The following is a 19888-nucleotide window of genomic DNA, read 5'->3' on the forward strand; positions in this document are numbered from 1 at the left end:
AAATGCGACCTACAAAGGCTAAAGCTCAAGTGTAATACGATAGTGGTTTATCCCTCGGCATTGGTGAGGCGCCACCTTTGTTCTTTGAATTAGCCCTCTTGTACCACGCTGGGTGGGCTGGCCTTTCGAACCATCCCAATAGCCCAGACACCTTCGCTGCGCTGAATATATATTCTGCCAGAGTATTTTGGCTTCTTTAGTCTTCACGAAGTCCCGGGACGCTACACAAGGGATGTTAAACTCACTTAGCCAAATATCAGCCTGTATCAAAATAGGCTTGATTCAATCAGTAGCCAATAGAGAGTAATAGAAATACATTTTTTGTGTCGTATTAAAGCACGCAAAAAAGCTAAAAAAAATTAAAAGGCACAGTGTTCTAGTTTTACTCTAATCTTTCTTCGCAAAATATCTATTGCTACCCAACAGTCGTAACTTCACAAGTTTTTTCGGAAGTCATTTTGATTCTATTCGGTTATTTTAACTGTATTAATTTTTTTACAGCGTATTTCACGTTAGGTTAAAAGTTGCACAAAACGATCCTTTATTCTAAAATGTCCATCTTAGGGCAGCTTTGTTTCAATTAATCGATTGTCCACAAAGTCAATTGGAGGCATACTCGAGCTGGTTGGTTTTCGGTGTGTTATGGGTAGGAAGAATGCCTATGACTATAGAAAGAATCGTAGGAAAAGCCTGCGTAAAAAAAAGAAACGTTTCATTATTCAGAAGTATTTTGATCGCTACCGCCTGACACCTTTAGTTCAATCATCAGGAAGTCATGGAATGACCGTCTCTCTATCAGGGCGAATTTTAACCGAATTGGATTGGTCTTTGATCCAAATGAAAGCACTTGCAACACAGTAGTATTTTCTTAATAGCAAATTTTTCCTAGGGTCGAAAGGATGAGGTTGAGGGACTAGCTGACCCAAATGTTATAAGAGGTACTGTTTGATTTCTTTAATGCATAGAATTAAAAAACGTGAGAAAGTCTAAGAGAAAACGCGAGAAATTTATTTCGGAAGACGACAGAATATTTTGCATATATCTACTGGAGCTCTATGGCGAGGACTATGGTGCTATGTGCCGCGACTCAAGGAACGTTTACCAGCTGACCCCAACCCAGATCGAAAGAATGATAAGGATTTTCAGAGAGTCCAAGTATTATCCGCGGTATTTAAAGGATAAATCCGACAACAATCTCCATGTTTTAGAGCTGTATGAATGATTGTTTTGCACACTGTACCTCTACTTCCAGTTGGCCTTTTCAAGTTCCATTTTATAATTGGCAAGAGTAGACCGAATATTATGAATTAAAATAGGTTTTTGAAGCTTAAACTTATTACTATCTCTTAAATAAATACAGGACGATCATGTGTGGTGCAGTAATTCTCTAATGTGTTTTCGTGTAGCCGTCCTCGCCGTAGTTCGTGAGAGGCATGATTTGGTGATGTCGTATTCGAAGTCGAGTTGGTTGAACGGCTTATGACTAAAGGTGTTGTCTTCGGAGAGCAGCAGCTTTTCAGTGTTCGTTATGTTTCCAAATCCTAAGATGTTTGGAATTGGACGCTAAAAAACTTCAGTTACAATGGTCTTGAAGAAACTGTTCGGCCCCGCCGTATGAGGTTGCTGAAGTATGTCGTGTGCGCAATGCGGGCCATAGCACCGTAGAGCGTAGGAATGAATAAGGCTGGGCAGGCAAAACGTAGTAGTGACGGTTCAGCAGGGGATTTGTATGTTGCCGACGGTGGCTACCCATTGAAAACTGTTCGACAGATGGCGTATTCTTTCCCAGTGGTAGAAAACGTGAGGGAAGTCAACTGACGTTTCTTCCACAATGTCGCAAATATTATGGTTTTGGCGAGCTTCCCCGATCTGAAAAGTAAAAGCGCCGCATACTGGGAGTAATTTGCAGCGTGAGAATACTCGCAGAATGCTGGGCATACCTCCCGTCTACACTGGATCACTGAAGTAAGAAATACGCCGATGGCTTAGATAGTAACTAAGTGACTATGCTGAGATTATGAACATTTGAACTACGCAACTGTTAAGTATGATAGGGAAAACTTTCCAGCTAAGCATCAGGATTCGGAGCTGAATGGCCGTCGACACCGCGATATAAACTATGTTTCGGCATGAACAACAGACCACCAGCCAGCAAACAAAGTGAATCATATTCGACAAATAGCTACTGTTTAGTTTTAGTAACGAAGTCTAGTAAAAAACCCATTCGCTGCATTTAGTGTAACAATTACTGAGTGAGAAAAGCTACTTCCTTTATATCCCGATGGGAACAGGCACTGTAATTATCCCAGACAAACAAATTATCAAGAATTTTTCCTAGAAGTTCCTCAAACTCCAAATAATATGACTCTACAGTCCCCCTTCACTTCAAAAAAGAGTAAAATTGCGATAAGAAGTGACCGTTGGCATGTACTCAGGTAATAAATATATCCATACGATAGCCTGCCTACGGATTGCAAATATCGCTCGGATTAACATCACATTAAAGACAACAAATGCCTAATAAAAGAGAATGAAGAGACATATTGCTTAACAAGTCTTATTCTGATTGCTACCTGTATAATGCAAATGTATGGTACAGAGTTATCGGAACGAACATTCCAGATAATTTTCGGGACAATCTTATTCGTAAGAAAGAATAAGGTAACGGTGCGACCGTAATATAAACATAGAATATGCGTCGAGCTGGATATTGTGCCGAATCAGGATACACCAGAAAATCCATATGTATTATCTTGTTTTTTAACTCTTCGTTTTGGTTGCCCAGACACCGAAGGGCACCACTATTGGGATTGCGCCCGATGGCGTGGCCTTCGCTCCATGCCGGTAGTACCTCAGCGATTCGATACGTTGCCAACACATCTTCTGTCCTAGCATTAAGCTTTTTCGTCCTCAGGAATGACTCAGGGCGCACCATGCAATTTGTGCAACGTACATAAATACAACAAAAAATAAAACAACAATCAGGAAATCGGAACATTTATAAATGAATATAAAAAAAGAAGATTTGGTCAATGGTAGACTAGGGACGTACAGGCCTAACATATTCCAATACCATAACTAGAAATGGTCTATTAAACCTTTGAGATGCTTTGTAATACTTATGTTGTTTTAATGTGCCTTTCAGGGAGGAGGCAATCAGGAAATTCGAACCTTGTAACTGGATCGCCCTCTCCCTTACCTAGTGACTGCGGCTCCCCTCCTTCTTGAATATTGTATTTTCCCTATACATCTTGTCGTCTTTAATAAAGATAACCAAAGCAAACCGACCGGGCATGTCTAGGAACGCTAGGAATCGGGAAGCGGAGACCGAGGAGCCTCGCCCCACAGCTTCAGCTTTGCAGAAGACGATGCATTGTAGGACATTAAACTACTCATAAATATATTTCGTTTGAGCAATGTGTTTTTAGTTGTCGTTAGGGAAGTCTAAAAGCGAGATAGATTGATCCCTAAATGTATCTTCCATAATTAACCGAAAACCGTAGGAAGGCTTCAAAAAAAGCCCAGAGTTTCTTAATCTACTAAAGCTTTGTTTTTATAGATCTATGACAAGGCTGAATTTTATTTTAGAAATTACCACAGATCTACATTATAACTCTAATATCATAATATGGCGTCCGGAGACTCCCTGAAGACAAAAGAAGACACAATACTCGGGCAGAATACATGTATTCAGCAAGGAGAAGGTGTCTGGGCTATTGGCATGGCCCAAAAGGCCAGCCCAACTAGCGAGGTACAAGGGGGCTAGTTCAAAGTACAAAAGTGGTGCTTCACCAATACCGGGGGATAAAGCACTGCCGTATTACAATAAGGTGTGCTCGAGCGTACAACCATCACCGTTCAGAATGTGCAGGACGGATACATTTGTAGTGTGTTAGTAGACATTTCAGGTCGTTTGCATATTTGATATAAAAAAATTTATGAAATAAATAGCATAGATCATTACCGAGCCCAAGTGTTAAAATACCCTAGGAACACTTGTAAGTGTAATGCTTATGCTGTTTAAATGTTCGCTTTAGGGAGGAGGCGGACGGACGAATCGAACCTCATACGTGAAAAGGTGTCAACGCCCCACAACCCGGAGAAAAAGTTGTATGCCAAAACTTTCCTAACATTGTACCCACTGCCCCGTTTACTTTAACCAATAGACATTATAAAAATAAGTCAGCCTGGGTCTTCTGAGGGTACGAAGATTCAGCTCAGAAGAGGTCAGAGGGCTTAGTTCCACAAAATAAAATCTAGCTTTAAGCGACCAGGAAAAAATAACATAATCATACGTATTCATTGTGATCAGAGTCCGCCTATTTTTTCTTCTGCAGTGGATGCAATTTAAAACAAAGGTTACTTTTCAGCTATTGGTTCTCATATCCTTGCCATATCTATTGGTCTATTTGATTGTGTTTTCACCCTTGGGGCTATTTTGGAATTATTAAGAAATGTTTAATGTTGACGATTTAGCCTACATAAATGCGTACCGTAAATCTGTGACATCGAATGGGACTTCGGAGACACGTGAACCTATTGTATTTGGAAAAGATATTAAGGAAGTGGCTCCTTTTACGTTGATTGCGTTATCCGATGAACAGAAATTCGCTGTAGAAAGGGCCAAGAAGTATGCTTTGGAGCAAAGTATCCAAAATGCTGTGCGCAAACAAATGTCTCAATTGCAGTCTCAGGTTTGCCTTTTAAATCGTTTATAACTGCTTAGGATATCAATAATATCAAACAAACGCAAGCTCTTGTCCTTCTTAGTCGTATTTATGTGGGGTCTATAAGTTTTGAAATTGGTGAAGAAGAAATTCGTAAAGCCTTTTCACCATATGGGCCCATTAAGTCTATTTCACTAAGTTGGGATAGTGCTTTGCAAAAACATAAAGGTTTCGCTTTTGTTGAATTCGAAGTTCCTGAGGCGGCGTCTCTTGTCCTTGAGCAAATGAATGGATTTATGATAGCTGGACGAGGAATTAAGGTGAGTTTAATGGTGCTTGACTGATTCGACCAATTGGAAATTTGCCTCCCAATTGTGTTATCTATATTGAGGTTGGTCGACCTAGTAATGCGCCTCAAACAGCTACATTGGAAGCGGAGCTGCGCCAAGATCCGTCGAATAAATGTAGAATATACGTTGCTGGAGTTCACCCTAAGCTGTCTGAGGCGGATATCCAAACCGTGTTTGAAGCTTTTGGGACAGTAAAATCTTGCATGTGAGTGCTAATGAATACCACTTGCTACTACTCATTATAAAGCATGATTTGTTTGTTTTTATGTCTGCTACAAAAGTCCATTCATACCCTTCTGCAAGTAGCAGAGTTCTACTTTAACTTCTTTATTATAGTCTGGAGCCGGATGTGAAATTTGGTCAGCCAGAGATAAATCATAAGGGATATGGGTGGATCGAGTTCGAAACAGAGGAGGCAGCAATTGCCGCTGTGACTAATATGAATGGGTTTGAAATAGCGCATACACTACTACGAGTTGGTCGTGCCATTACACCGAAGAGTGTCACATCTTCGTCCTCGAGTTTGCCTCCATCTGCTGCAGTTGCGGCCGCGGCTGCATCTATTACTGCACGCGTCTCAGCTCTTGAGAATGAGAATGCCTCTAGCTCCTCTCATCCTGTAAGTTTCCGCTCTCTCCTGACGAAAATCACATTATTCATTGGAGCACATACTGAGGTTTGGCTTTTAAATTTTTGATTATGAATACGTTTAACAGCCGGCAAGAATGCCAGGATCGTGGATTTCGTTCTGTGGTCTGCTCTCTTTTGTTTTATTTCTAACGTCATGCTCATTTGAGTTAAAATCCACTTTTTGGTTTTGTGCCTTCCTTCAAGTATTTTAAGTTTCTTATTGTTTTCTCTCTACTGATGAACTTTAGTAGTTTTGCCGTTTTTAACCCTTTGCATAAGAACGAATTAGAACACTTTCTTCCGAATTTCAGGGAAATTGGTTGAAATTTGTATCTTGTCCTTTGATGCATTAGCATTATGGAAATTCGTTTCGAAAATTTTAGGCTATAACTACTCTTTACGAAGCATTTGCTTTATAATCTATTTTGAATACCGCGCCTTATCAAGTTAACGGATTTGTATACTTAAAAACTACCTTTGATATGAAGCAAGTCATGTTTTAATTTTGAGGAACTTTCAAGATATTTAACGGTCCGTGCTCGCTATTGAAATATACCAACACACCAATGTCCTTCTGGTAATTATCCTCCTTCCTGACCAATTTTAGTTCTTCATATGTCCTTGTTGCTGTGATCCATGATCCTCATATCAGTGGTGCTTTATTTGAACCCTGATCTGATTAGGTGAAATTCTAAGTTCAGCGATCAGTATTAGATCTCCCTTTGAAATATTATTAAAATATGGTAGAATTTAAGAACAGTTCATATTCGGAATGCTGGTTTTTCCCCTTTCTTAAGGTATCGTTTCTACATGCGTTCGTGAGATAATTTTATCCCACACCGAAACGAATTTATCCTTTGTTTACACCACTTCAGTTGTGTAACGCAAAGCAACCCAGATGCTAACCACGCTGGATATTTCTTTCGTGTTCAGTCTAATCCTGCACTTTTGTCTTTAGCTAAATAATTTACTTTCAGATGAGGGTATTCAATATTAGCAGCAGTGTGCGTCATGTGATTCTGGCACGATAAGCAGGCCACCATTTTGTTTCTACATCTGTCGTTTTGCGTGCCTCCTAAACCGTGGCCTACGGGTACATTATAGTTAATATCTTTAAAAATGCACATTTATAGTTTAAAAATGAGATTTCCGATTAAATGTATCGGACTAATCATTTCTTATTTCCCACTAACGTATCGTTCTCATGAATCGTCGTTTAATTATTTGATTCCGGTTTAAAAGCGAAGCATCATTCTCATTGGAACTACAGAATTCCTATTATTTAAATTACTGTTTTCTTGATTGAAGCAATTGGTCGTTGCCGATTTATCTGATAGTTCCTTTTAAACTTATTTCCACAGCGCAAGTTAGCCGAATAATCGTTATTTATGCGATAGCAGCGAGCTATCATCTTTTATACCTCCTATCTAACAGTCAGCACCGGTGGTGGGAACATCGGTGTCCGCACCATCAGGCCCCTCTGGGTTCTCCTCGGGTTGGGGCTCTGGAGAGCACGTGCCGCCTCCAGGTGTCTTCGTGCCCTCTGTGGCCCCTGCTGCGGCTCCTCTTTCAGTGGCGTTCCCACCACCCTCAGCTGTACCTGGTAAGTCTTGTGTGACGCCCTTCTCTCCACTTTTCACCGCAAGTTTATATCACCGGTAATCTGGGTCATTTTAAGGACGTTTGATGTACCTCCACGCCCACTTATGGCCATAGGTTTGCTTGTCTTAACTACCACTTATTACTTCTTTAAGTCCATTCCCGTCCCAAAGTTTGTATCCGGTAGGAACACTAAAGAACTTCATTTTGTCCCTCCTTCGTAACCTCGGTTATAATGGTAAAGTGTGTAATATTACCAATCTCATAGTACGTTTGGTTCGACGTCTCTCCGAGGAGTTTTCAGGTTTTGGGATAACCGTGTGAGATAGATTTTGCGCCTGTGAAGTTTTGCAATAGCAACACGCAGAAATATTTTCAATGAATACACTTTTGCACTCAATTCTAGCCGTCAATGATAGCATCATCACCAAAACTATGGTTTACTAATCCTACTATTTTCCTTAATTGTTTCGCAGCGCCTGAATCCCAGTCAGCCACGGCTGGCGCCCGTTGGGATGAGGATGATGTTGCCATAACAATGCGCCCGCAAGATGCCGGCAGTAAAGGAATTCAGGACGCCTACTCTCCTTCTGCTGTATCACCCGTTCACCCGGATGATCTTTCCAGGCACTAAAATATTTTCTCACTACATAAAACGAATTTTTGCAGTCCCTAATATTATCATCATAGCGTCACCATAAGTAGACATTTTCAAACCTACTTTTCTTCTGAAACGGTTTCTTAGTTATCCTAGGGGGACCATATTATTGTGTGTGATAATTAACCCTTCTTTTTGACCTTGCAAAAGAGTGGTGCTGCTGGAGAACATGGTGTCGGCGGCGGAGGAAGTGGACGCCTACCTAGAGGAGGAGGTGGCAGAGGAGTGCAGAAATTTTGGTGAGGTTCTGCGCGTCTTCGTACACGTGATGACTGATAGCTTAGCGGTGCGCATCTTCGTGAACTTTGATAGTCACGACGCCGCTGTTAATGCTGTGCAGGCGCTTAATGGGCGCTTCTTCGATGGCCACCAAATCGTGGCTCGTCTTTATCCCGACGAGGAGTTCCAAATGCGTAAACTCGATCTTTAGCGGCGATTGCTCTGCATTGTTGCCTTCCTGCGCAGCTCTGTCCCATGTACATACAATTATCACACCACCGGTAGTCGCGATGTTGCTCGCCACTAACTGCGGCAGCTTATTGTAATAATAATATTGTGAGCTATGGAATCATCTGGTCATCTTTGATGCTTTATCAGGAGTTTATGGTATTCTACTAGGTTGGGGTGTGGTGGGCGTGGGGGTCCTGTGGAGTAAGTTGTTTGTGTAGCATTTGTCGCTGCTGCGTGAACATGCTCCACCTTGTAAATTATTAAATCTTGTCTTTGCACTTAGTGCATGCAATTAATGGGCCGGAAGAGGGGTACACTAGTCTGAGATGCCAGTAGACTCGTAGTCATCACCGAGTGGTGAGCAATACCTCCATGTTTTCCGGGGTTGACCTGCTACTCTTTGTATTAAACGATACTGAAGACCCCCTCACAGAAACGGCACCCCCGTGGTAGGGTTTTTACATTACCATGAAAGTTAAGGAGTTCTAGGTGCTGATGGCGAGGTCATTGACCCAAGCGGGGCGTATTCGCAATAGCCTTGAAGCACGGTGTGGTCCCGACGCCACCTCGTACGTGTACCTGGGATCGAAAAACTGTCGTCTGAAGGTTGTGACATTTACGACAGAAAATTACTCAATTTGAAGGGACGTGGATACATGCAAATTTGATTATCATCGTACATGAATACAGTGGATAATCAAAGGCGGTGAGGCATGGCATAGGTACCATCGCAAATGTAGGAGAAATTGTACAAAGCGGAATGAGGGAAATGAAAATTCAATGGGCATGATCGTGTCAGGGTGCACAGTTCACAGCCGCAACCGAGCAGAATTCACTCAGAGTCTTCCCCGTCGCCTGTAACGGCAAAAAGAGGCGATTCAGATGCACTCGATACATGAGTTTGTTTGATGGCGACATCAATAACTCGAAAAGCTTCAAACGCCAATAGACAACTCTTGTACAGCAAGATTCAGAAATTTATGCAGATTAATGGTGGTAGGGACATTAGGCTAGTTCAATATTTCGCATAACAAGCAATAAAGAGACAAGACAATGATCATGAACGAAACGAAAATAAAGAAAAGTCAAAATCCATTGTCTAGTACAGTTATTCCGGTCGCGAAGGTCTGACTTCTTAAAATGATAACCCACAAACTTACCTTCTGCGCAAATGAAAGTGAATTCCGGTAAAGATTACCGCGAGAACGGCATGGATACAACCAACGACAATGTAAGCAATACCCAATGTCGGGTTGCGGCCACCCAACCAACTGGCCTGTGAGATAATAAATCGTTTGGTTCCACTAAACTGGGTCACTGGATACGCTAAAAAAAAACAACGTTTGCAGAGAATGATCTCAATCCACTTAAAACAATGAAGCTTAGTGACATTAGGGCACAGAGATTTTGAAAAAAAAACACTAGATCATCAATTGATAGAACCCAAAAAATAGAAGATATCCATTTCTACTTGGAAACGGTTTTGTGCATAATTCCATGTTTCCATTCCAAGTTAAGAAATAATTTACTAAAATGATGAAACTAACAAAAATACAGCCAATATATGAAGTATTTAGGGTAATGGCAAAAAGCACTACCTTCCGATAAATCACTTACAATAATCAACATCTACTTCATAGTATCCAGCCGGGAGACCATTAGCGAAGGCACCTTTATGGATAATGTCAGCATAATTTTTGCGGAAATTTGGAAGTGCTGCTGTTCGCATCCAAACAAGCAATTGGGAGAATCCGGAATAAGCGTTTGCACTGATATTCTGCACGGGCTTGGGCCAATTAATGGGCTTGGTCGTGTTATCCCACGAAGCGGGCCGTCCGAACTTCACGTCTCGGTCCGACTTCCAAGCTATGTTATCCATTGAAAACTCAACAAGGACGCTACTTTTATTTTCCTTTTGCACTAGCCTTAAAGTAAAAGTATCTAAAAAATAGTACGAACAAACATTCATTCGTCGTGTTGCATATGCTTGTAAGAATTGGCATAATTACTAAATGATGGGAACTTTACTATCAAGGATAAAGTTGAACTTAATAATATGCCATCGGATTTTTTTTAGCCAGTTATTACTAGCAGTGGAACCTTATAAAAGATTGTTGCCCAATGGTCTCACCATTAAACAAACTGTTAGCTATTGCTCCGCATGGAGCGATTATTTTTTTGACACCGTCCACAACATTGTAACGATATGGTTCACAATCCACGCTGGGAACGGTAATGGGCTTGCCGTTGAGTTGTTCGTCATCACGAGACATGACATATCGACGGTGGTTTTGGAAGAAGTTTGTTAGTCCATAAAAGACATACAATGGCCCCTTTAAGTACAAAATAAGTAATTGAAGAAGTGATAAGCATGTTTTAACATGTCTACAGAATGCTTCATCTTCGCAAGCAATTTTTAGATGTCAAAATCCACACAGCAGATAAAACTCTAGTAAAAAAGGCGGTTTTGGAATAGTTTTACCTGCAAATCTGCATCTAATGTGAAATTAACTCGGCATCGGCAAAGTCCTAATGATGGATCTTTTACATGTTCTGCACAGGATGTTCCCACGGAATTCAGCGAGACGCAATGAGTATATGGAATGGAAATTTCGGTAACCTAAATTTAGCCACTATAATACACCACCTACCCCGTTAGATGTAGCCAAAAAGAAGGCACCGAGAGGAATAAATAGGATGGCAACAATGTAGAAGTAGGGACATATGTTACTGGCTGTAAGAATAGGCTGCCATGCCCATAGTTTCTGCTGGTAAAACCTCGATTCTACAAAATACAATAACAACAACGAAGACAAAACAGACCTTTCGGTTTTTTTGATGTCGGAACGTCCCCGTCTTCAACTTCCGCCGACATTGATGGCTAAGACAAGATACGCAAAATAATCCAATAAGAGTCAAACGGAGTACTTAAGACAGTAAGTTTAGCATCAGATTAGGGTAAAATTGATGGAGCGGTTTCCATGCCATGCATTACGGCATCATACCATTAAAGAATTCCTCTGCCATGCGTTTTAATATTAATTTTGATGTTTTTAGCATGGCTCAATTTAAAGATGTAATAGAGTTTGTTGTAGTGGATGATTTAAATTCTTCAAGCACTGATAGTTTGAATTACGCCAGCCACCATCATTTAAAATTCTCAGCAAGTGAACCAGTGCGGTTCGCTAAAATTGTCATCAGATTTCAATCATACATAAACGTTTGGATCAGCATATTCCTTCCATTTGTGGCAAAGATCTTTTACCCCCTAAAAAACATGTTGCTTACTAATATATGTGCCGTTGGTTCATGCAATAAACAGCATATTTTATGTGTCCTTCAATTTTGTTTATACCAGTAGATGCAATTCACATATTCGTATTCGGTGCTCGGTGTCAAGATGGTCTTGATGACTTCCGGTGTGCCTCTCTCTTGGCCTGAAACTAAGAAGTATGCCCCCTTGGTCCGCAGGCTAGGTGTGGAGCAGTTTATCCGCCAGTACCATAAGCTTTCCAAGTCAACTGGTGCCGCTCTGTATTTCGGTGATGAGATTGAGTACACTTTAATTCACATCGATCCTAAAACGAAGGATACCCGGGTTCTGCTGATAGCTTCAGAACTCGTTCCTTATATGCGGTGGGAAGAAAATAAGTTACCAACGTAAGATTTCTGCTTGATTTGTATTCACGAGTTCTCTGGTGCTCTGTCACGTGCGATGTATTTACATTTACACAGCAAATCGGCTTTCGTGGTAGATGTAATTGGTATAGTACTGTCAACGTTTATGTTCGAAAGAAATCTTTAGCATTTATGTAATGAGGTCACAGCTATGGACGGGTATGGTAGCGGGTTGATTGAGGAATTTGGCATGATTTCTCATCATTCTGACTGGCAAGTTGAATCTCGATTAAACACTTCTTTTATCTTAGTGGGAATCAGGTTGATGTATTATGGAGACCTGAGTATGCTGCATACATGATTGAAGGAACACCAGGGAAACCTTTTGGTCATTTGCCAGAATACATGAATACCGTTGAATTCAATATGCAAATGCGTCGCGAACAGGTTCAAAAACGCCTTCCAGAGAACTGCTATATCATATGCCTATCAGCCTTCCCTAGGTTTGCGTCTGTTTTATCAGAACAATGATGTAATTCCAACAATAACTTTCCTATATTTGCTTGCGTTATCTCTTTACATAGTGGTCGAAATTTTGTAAGTTCAATCTGATTCATAATTTTAGACTTGGGTGTCCTGACTTCACGTTTCCACCTACTCGTCCAACACCCACAAAAGGAGCCTCTCGAAGTCTATTTTATCCTGAAGAAGCAATAAATGATTCAATCCCGCGCTTTAAGTGGGTTTCAAGTCAAACGTGTATACGTGAATTTTTAACGAACTTTGCGCATTAATATCTACTTTTCTTTAGAGTGCTGACCCGTAACATACGAGAGCGCAGGGGTTCGAAGGTTGCCATTAATGTGCCAAGTAATTGTGCTTTTCGTATAGCTACGGGAAATTGTCATTTTTCTGCGTTCATAGTTGTTCGTGTACTCAGAGATTTACCTATGCTTTTCCCTTATTTACTGCTAATATTTGAAGGTTTTATTTGCCTCTTTATTGAATAAACTTTCGTAGTTGTATTATACGTAAAGCTGGAACTTTGCGTAATTCAGCAAGTAGCTTCCAGCAAAGCTAGGCTTTTTGCGGTTTAATGAGTGTTATATCGAGTAATGCCTACTAATATTCCTTTTTCGACAACTTTCAAGTTTTCCATGATAACAGCACACCAAAACCGTTTGTCGAAGATTTCTCCGCTCTTCATGATCCAAACGATACTTCAGCTTCTTCTGATGCTCTTCCTGATCATGTATATATGGACGCTATGGGCTTTGGTATGGGATGTTGTTGCCTTCAAGTCACCTTTCAGGTAAGTTTTGTAATGTCCCAGTTTCGTTAAGATTGATCACTGGTTCAAGCACTTTAATGATATTTTACTCTATTGACCTTCATCTGAGCTTTCAAAAAAATAGGGTTGCTGTATATCAGAGGCGCGTATGTTGTATGACCAATTGACCACAATATGCCCTATGATGATGGCTTTGAGTGCGGCAACGCCAGCCATTAGGGGCTACCTGCTTGACACGGATTGCCGCTGGGATATTATTTCCGCGTCTGTGGATGATCGAACAGAGGAAGAGCGTGGATTCAAGGTGTTACCTTTTTTCGTTACTCATCCAACTACTGTTTATGTGCTCAATCTGGTTTAACATACCATTTCAGGGCTACGGTTGACGTTTTGTGTTTAGTGAATATTTCATTTGTTTCATTCGGATTTTTCGTTCACGCTGTTTAAATTATTGCAGTACAACTGTATAGATGTTTCAGAGGTAATTGCCTTTAAAAATTAATTACTCGGTGTTTATTTCAGCCACTGGAACATGATAGATTTAGGATCCAGAAATCAAGGTACGATTCCGTGTCAGCGTACATTTCACCTGAAGGGGGCGCCTATAACGACACAAGCATTCCATATGATTGTGAAATCTACGCTGAACTGCAAGCTGCTGGTAAATCCTTTAGTAAAATATTCTGTTGTTTTGCGTACTAAGTTTGATTGATTAATTATGACGGTCTGTGACGGTCTGCTTCTGGTGGACATAAACTCAGTAAAAATGAATCATTTTGAAATTGCCTTCTGTGCCTAAATAGATCACTCACTAGGCCTTATCGAAACGTTGTTTATGCTAATGCATTTTTCCGCTTATTCAATTTGGTCTCAGAAGAGTTCGCGTTGGGGTGTTGTTGCTTTTCAAACTCGTCATTTGATACCTAACACTTAAATGCTCACACAACCTCAGCTAATTTACGATGACTAAACTGGAGAGTTTACTAGTGTGCTTATGGGCCGTAGGAATCGACGATGTTCTGGCCCGACACATCGCCCATCTCTTTATTCGCGATCCTATTGCGCTTTACGCTGAAAAACTTCAATGTCACGATGAAGATGACACCGACCATTTTGAGGTACTGGTTTCTCTACCTACCTTTTCACAATGTGCCTTCGCCTTCCATAGTCGCCTAGTTTGGTTAATAGTTTCGATATTTTCAATGTACTATTGTCTATTTTTCAAAAAAATTACTTTTAAACAAAGCCATGTCAAGTTGTGAGAACTGTTTAGGAAAGGCTTCATATCAAATGATTCTGACATTTAAGCACACTAACGCCTGCTTGTGGAGGCATAGTGAATTCAAAATAGTGTTGGCAACGTATCCTGGAATGCTTCAGAATGATCTGATTCAGAAATTTCTGTAAAGATCCATATGTCCATCGTAGTCTGCAAACGATTATGTAAATCCTACACAAATGTGATACTCTATTATTTTCAAACGATATTATTGTTAATATAGACAACGGCCATAATCTTGATGAAACTGGTAGACCGCAAATCTTTGCTAAAGCTGAGGAGTTTGTTACGGAAATGTCTATCTAATAAATTAATCGTGTAGGGTACCATAGGGATAGGTAAACAGAGAAACATAATAGGTACTGGTAGCGATGTTAAATATTCTGATATTTCTTCGGTTTTGTGTGCTTTAAGAATATTCAATCCACCAATTGGCAATCAATGCGATTTAAACCACCTCCTCCCAACACTGACATTGGTTGGCGGGTCGAATTCCGCCCCATGGAAGTTCAGTTAACGGATTTTGAGAACGCAGCATTTGCAACTTTTGTGGTGCTGCTCACCCGCACCATTCTCTCGCTCAAGCTTAACTTCCTTATTCCGATCTCCAGGGTGGAGGAGAACATGCGAAATGCTGTCAAGCGTGACGCCGTAAATCGGGAGAGATTTCATTTTAGGCGCGGTGATCTTATATTTTATGGTATGTACCCTTCGCCTTAAGTAAGTTCTAAAACTGCTCGTTATTTGCAGGTCTCCTGATCTCGTTCAACGCGACTGTTGATTATGTATGGGGTTTGGGGGTGGGGCATTTGGTATTCTCGCTTAAAATCGTATTCGAATGTTTTTGGATTAGATGGCTTCATAAAGTGCGCAAAAGCGTAAGGCTTTCGACGATCTGTTTTCAATGTTAACATGGATCATTTATGTTATTGATTTTGATATTGAAATGCTTTATGCAAGTCCACAAGGTATAGTTATACATTTAAATTCTGTCATGTATGGTATGCACTGGACTAACCGACGGAGGGTCGGGGTATTCTCAAGTGCCGCCATGCTCCAAAACTTACCTTTGATGTATGCCGGGCTCATTGCACCAATAATTGGATTAAAAGTATTTGTATGGATGTTCAAATTGTACTAGCGATATATTTCTACCTCTGTTACGTTTGGGGCAATTTCAAAGTGATTTAGAAATAACATTATGGCTTGACATTATATTTATGTCTTGCCTACATATACTTATTGAAGAAACCCTCAAAATTCAAAGCCGTTTGTTTTGGGAGGTGTAACTACCAACCTTCTACTTGGTAACTATCACTTGCTCCGCTTTGTAGGGTTTAGTCAACCAGATGCCTCTTAAGTTTGTTCTTTTTGATATGGAAGAGTTTTTCTCAGGGTGCATTCCTTTATCATTTCATGCATTTGTCGTAAATGGGCATCATATGTGGAAATCCAATTACATGCTAACTTGCCTGGCAATTGTCCTGCAATACATATGTGAGGGCTTTCGGTTTCAAGCGAAACGTGTGCTGTAGCATGCAGCGGCGATTTCTGTAGGTTCAAATATTTATATGGCTTACAACTAGACTTAGTAAGCTAATTGACAGTTTGCAACAGCTAGATTTAACTGTTTCATGTATTTAGCCATTTAGGTATGCCACTGATATTTGCTGTCTACCGTAGCCTCAATAAAACTTGAGTCCAATTTGTTACTCTTCGGAGTGTTAGACATGTAGCTGCAATTTAGTTTGGTCTAGTTTAATCCCCGTCAATTGTGAAACAGCGAGTTTGTTCAGGCCAAACTTATTACAATTTTTTAAACTTAATTTTTCTGGTGGATATGTATTCAGCTCCTTTCCGTAAAATCAGTATTTTTTTGTTGTTGAAGCTCACTTGGTGCATATTGTTGTGGTTATTCAAGTTCGGTCGTCCACCACTTCACGAAAACTCTTTATGAGACAATATACTGTCATTTTTCATCACCATACTTTAAAAAATCATCTGTTTGCTTTTCAAATTGGTGTTTGACCACCGAGTTGTGCCCCAACCTCTTTAAAAAACTAGTTAACTTTCCTCACTTTGCAGTCTTCGTCTTTCTGTTCGATAACCGGCCCCCTTATTAAATGCGGGTCTCCTCGCAGCGCTTAGCGTTCACCTCAGCCGATTGAAAGATGGCTTAGTAACAAGATGAGTGGAGGTTGTTTGTGCGTTCAGTTGTATATGTCTGATAGCAAGTTTTTAAATCTTCATGCTAGTTATATTGCAAAGCGAATTTAAAACAGTCAGTCAAAATCGTGGATCTTCCGGGGGTGCTATCCAGCTTACGGTTAATACTACGTCATTACTTTCGGCTCTTTGTTTGCATTCTGTGTCATGATGCATTGTCAATTCTTTTTTGTGTAAATACGGTTTCGCCATCGTTGCATAAAATTTCCCTTAAGTGTAGATTGACAAATTGTCTAGTTTATCCCCATTATTGTCATCTTTGTTGTTCTCTGCAGCTTCAATCGGGTTGCCATTTTAAACATTGTCAGTCAGTAATTTGAGCTGTTTTCTCTGTTTATGCTATCCACTGTCGCAATCTCATATTTAATATCATGGATGATCATAAGTTGTTGCTCTGATTGTCAAGGTAGTGGAATCTTTTGAATTTTGGCAGCTTTTCCTGGTTTTTGTGATTTTAATTATGTTTGTGATCCCCTCCCCAAGGCAAGACTAAGGAGGCGGCTGTCGAGGCCTGTCGTCGAATCCGGCGCTCACAGAACTTCAGCGAGGATCTTATTGCCGGTGACTTCTTAAGCTCCAGCTCCTCCTCTCAGGCTTCCAATGGCGATGGGGCGTTTACATGCTCGGTCGAACCGGAGGAGAGCTACACCGCCATGACCATCAATGAAATCATCAACGGCAGTGTGAGTCCTGCTCTAAGCGTGACGAGGCAATAGCCTCCCACGAAAATGTGGGCCTATGAGGCAGGCGAACTGTACCAGCGCATGGGCGTGTTTCCAAGTCCTTTGAGTTGAAAGGCTTTGAATGAGTGGAGCTATAAATGTGTATTTTATGCCATACCGATAGGTCAATCTTCACTGTTGGTCGTCAACTGTGATCCTAGAGTTTTCATTTTGGAAGGCTAGGTTTGGTTTTACTGACCTTGTCATTTGTAGCCATATGCCCATTATTCAAGGCAATATAATGACTCAACTCATCGCTGACCATTTGTCTGCAATGCACTTTGTAGGATACTTTCCCTGGCTTAATCTCGCTCATTCGACACTATCTCAGCATGATCGAAATTGATCCGAACACCGCCTTCTCCATCCACCAGTACTTGAGCCTCATCTCACGCAGAGCTTCAGGTTTGCCTTTCTTGTCCTAGTGCAGTTCCTTTGATTCGAATCACCATTTGGCGTTCCTGCTTCATCCACTTATTTTTAATGTTCTGATCGATGCTATAAATCTGAATTTGACTGCGCATTATAGATTTAGCGAATAGAGATAATTGTCTGAACTCCCACTCGATAGAGTTGAAATATGCAATAGGGTACAATCGTTAACGGAAGTTGGGGAGTACGTCATTAGAGTTTTTTCGGGTTTGAAGTAAGGCAGAAACGAGGTCCGCATGAATTCTCTTAACAGGCGAATTGCCGACGACGGCGCGGTGGCTGCGCTATTTGATTCAACGCCACCCGGATTATCGTGGCGACTCGGTGGTGTCGGCGCGTATAACAAACGACGTGGTGGCGGAGTGCCTGGCGGTATCACGCGGTGAGGCAAATAGAACAGAAATACTGCTACATGGTATGACGTCGTCGCGCACTCGTAGTCGTCCCTCACAGGCGGCTCTCGCTGCGGAGACCTCACTCAACATGAAGCGCGGCGAGCAGGACGGCCGAAACTCCGCCAGCCTTGCCTACGCCTCTGTCGGCTGCACTTACGGCCACTGCTGAGCTTCGCTTCAGTTAAAACTACCAAATTGCACCATTATTCATTCCGTGGCTTTCTGCTCTTACATCTTTTAACATGCAATGCCAACAGGCCTGTTAATTTTTACTTTTACTTCAACTTTCCAAGCCACGCGGAGGGGCTTTTTTCTCCCGTATCTATGTTCTTGCCTTCGATTACAATTCTTAGATAACGATTACTCAGGCATTGTTAATCGGTTTTCTGGGATACGAATAGTGGAACAATGCATATGGAGGTACCTGGTCCTGTTTTTGTAAGTCGGAGCTTACAAATGAAGCTTTCAAGCTGCAGTAAGGTCTCATTTTGTTCACAAATTTTAAACTTAAGACACCAAGTTCAATAAATAATTATCAGCGGGCCTTAGGTTTCTCAAGGTTTGGTACTAGAGTGTGCATTTCACTCGTTCCCATGCGAAGCATGGGTGCGAAGTTTGGTGATCACAATAGGTCTATTATAATGCTTTGGTGGGGCGGTTTTCAGTTTGCAGTCTTAGTTTGATTGGAAATTGTAAGCCTCAAATGTGTGAGGATGTGGTTGCCGCGGGTGTTTGACACGCCGGTAGTGGAATTTATTTTTCTGATGGAGAAGACATATACTAGTTGCACAATAGTTGCACGACAAGTGGTCTCAGACTAAACAATTAGGTGACGTGATATGTAGCAACACGTCAAAGGAGGTCTTCGCGTGCTGTTTCAGTGTTAAGCAATGCACTCGAGTGGATGGCTTATGTCATGTTAACGGTTGTAGCGATCTTTTGCAGTTAATGCCGGGGGACTGAAAATGCAAGCGCAAGGTCGTACTTCTGAGCAGAAGCACAGACTGCCAATATCAAAGATTCCACAAGAGTTGTGCATTTAAACAAGGGTCGTTTCACCTCACATTGCCCCAAAACTACTTTGCTAATGAATAATTCCGGAAAAGTAGGCTGTACAATGATTGGCTTATAATTCTTGTAATAAAACGGTACATAATTGTGTAAGTTAGACCGATTTCCAAATAAATTATTATAATAGACTATTTGTTTGTTTTAACCGCGGTTGCAGTAAAAGCCACTGAAGGGCTCCATCACTAAACATCCGCCGGGGGCCCCACCTCCTGGTCATGCCAGCAGCGCCAGTCTCTGCTGTAGGTCGAAAATACATATTCCACTCGAGTATTTTGTCTTCTTTTGTCGGCATGGAGGTCTTGAGGCACTTCATTATATTCTATTAAATATTTGTGTTAGCAGTAGCTATGCTAGAGGATTTTGAGTTACTATTCCCATTGCATAAAATGCAGAATTCTTAAAAAGGTATACATAAAATGCTATTAAGTTGTTTAATGATGCAATAATTTGTTTAGCTGAGTTTAACATTCCTTGAGCTTCAGCCTTTGCAGGTCGCAGTT

General features: G+C 41.0%; 5 protein-coding genes across 5 annotated transcripts; 3 read left to right on the forward strand and 2 right to left on the reverse strand. All coding sequences in view use genetic code 11, as the record gives it.

The window, feature by feature from the left end:
• Nucleotides 1–642: 642 nt before the first annotated feature.
• Nucleotides 643–1222, forward strand: EGR_00129 (Nucleolar protein; the record flags this gene model as incomplete). Its single annotated transcript, XM_024489378.1, has 4 exons — nt 643–725; nt 758–857; nt 890–938; nt 966–1222. 4 exons carry the CDS (start codon nt 643–645, stop codon nt 1220–1222), a joined length of 489 nt encoding a protein of 162 aa, XP_024356056.1.
• A 3232-nt stretch (nt 1223–4454) lies between these two features.
• On the forward strand, nt 4455–8334 carry EGR_00130 (Poly(U)-binding-splicing factor PUF60-B; the record flags this gene model as incomplete). Its single annotated transcript, XM_024489379.1, has 8 exons — nt 4455–4694; nt 4727–4987; nt 5059–5222; nt 5354–5636; nt 7082–7250; nt 7723–7841; nt 7937–7947; nt 8055–8334. 8 exons carry the CDS (start codon nt 4455–4457, stop codon nt 8332–8334), a joined length of 1527 nt encoding a protein of 508 aa, XP_024356057.1.
• An 856-nt stretch (nt 8335–9190) lies between these two features.
• Nucleotides 9191–10755, reverse strand: EGR_00131 (Cell cycle control protein 50A; the record flags this gene model as incomplete). The annotated part of the gene is made up of 5 exons (XM_024489380.1): nt 9191–9209; nt 9515–9680; nt 9972–10295; nt 10486–10687; nt 10744–10755. The coding sequence occupies 5 exons, from the start codon at nt 10753–10755 to the stop codon at nt 9191–9193; spliced, it is 723 nt and encodes a 240-aa protein (XP_024356058.1).
• Nucleotides 10756–10803: 48 nt separating this feature from the next.
• On the reverse strand, nt 10804–11229 carry EGR_00132 (Cell division control protein; the record flags this gene model as incomplete). The annotated part of the gene is made up of 3 exons (XM_024489381.1): nt 10804–10974; nt 11006–11139; nt 11178–11229. The coding sequence occupies 3 exons, from the start codon at nt 11227–11229 to the stop codon at nt 10804–10806; spliced, it is 357 nt and encodes a 118-aa protein (XP_024356059.1).
• Nucleotides 11230–11754: 525 nt separating this feature from the next.
• On the forward strand, nt 11755–18486 carry EGR_00133 (Glutamate--cysteine ligase catalytic subunit; the record flags this gene model as incomplete). The annotated part of the gene is made up of 12 exons (XM_024489382.1): nt 11755–12014; nt 12284–12475; nt 12598–12711; nt 12784–12842; nt 13124–13284; nt 13388–13567; nt 13786–13924; nt 14269–14381; nt 14957–15242; nt 17252–17451; nt 17778–17895; nt 18176–18486. The coding sequence occupies 12 exons, from the start codon at nt 11755–11757 to the stop codon at nt 18484–18486; spliced, it is 2133 nt and encodes a 710-aa protein (XP_024356060.1).
• Between the last annotated feature and the right edge of the window lie 1402 nt (nt 18487–19888).

This window comes from Echinococcus granulosus (genome assembly GCF_000524195.1).
Source record: "Echinococcus granulosus chromosome Unknown EG_S00001, whole genome shotgun sequence".
Taxonomy (NCBI): Eukaryota; Metazoa; Platyhelminthes; class Cestoda; order Cyclophyllidea; family Taeniidae; genus Echinococcus; species Echinococcus granulosus.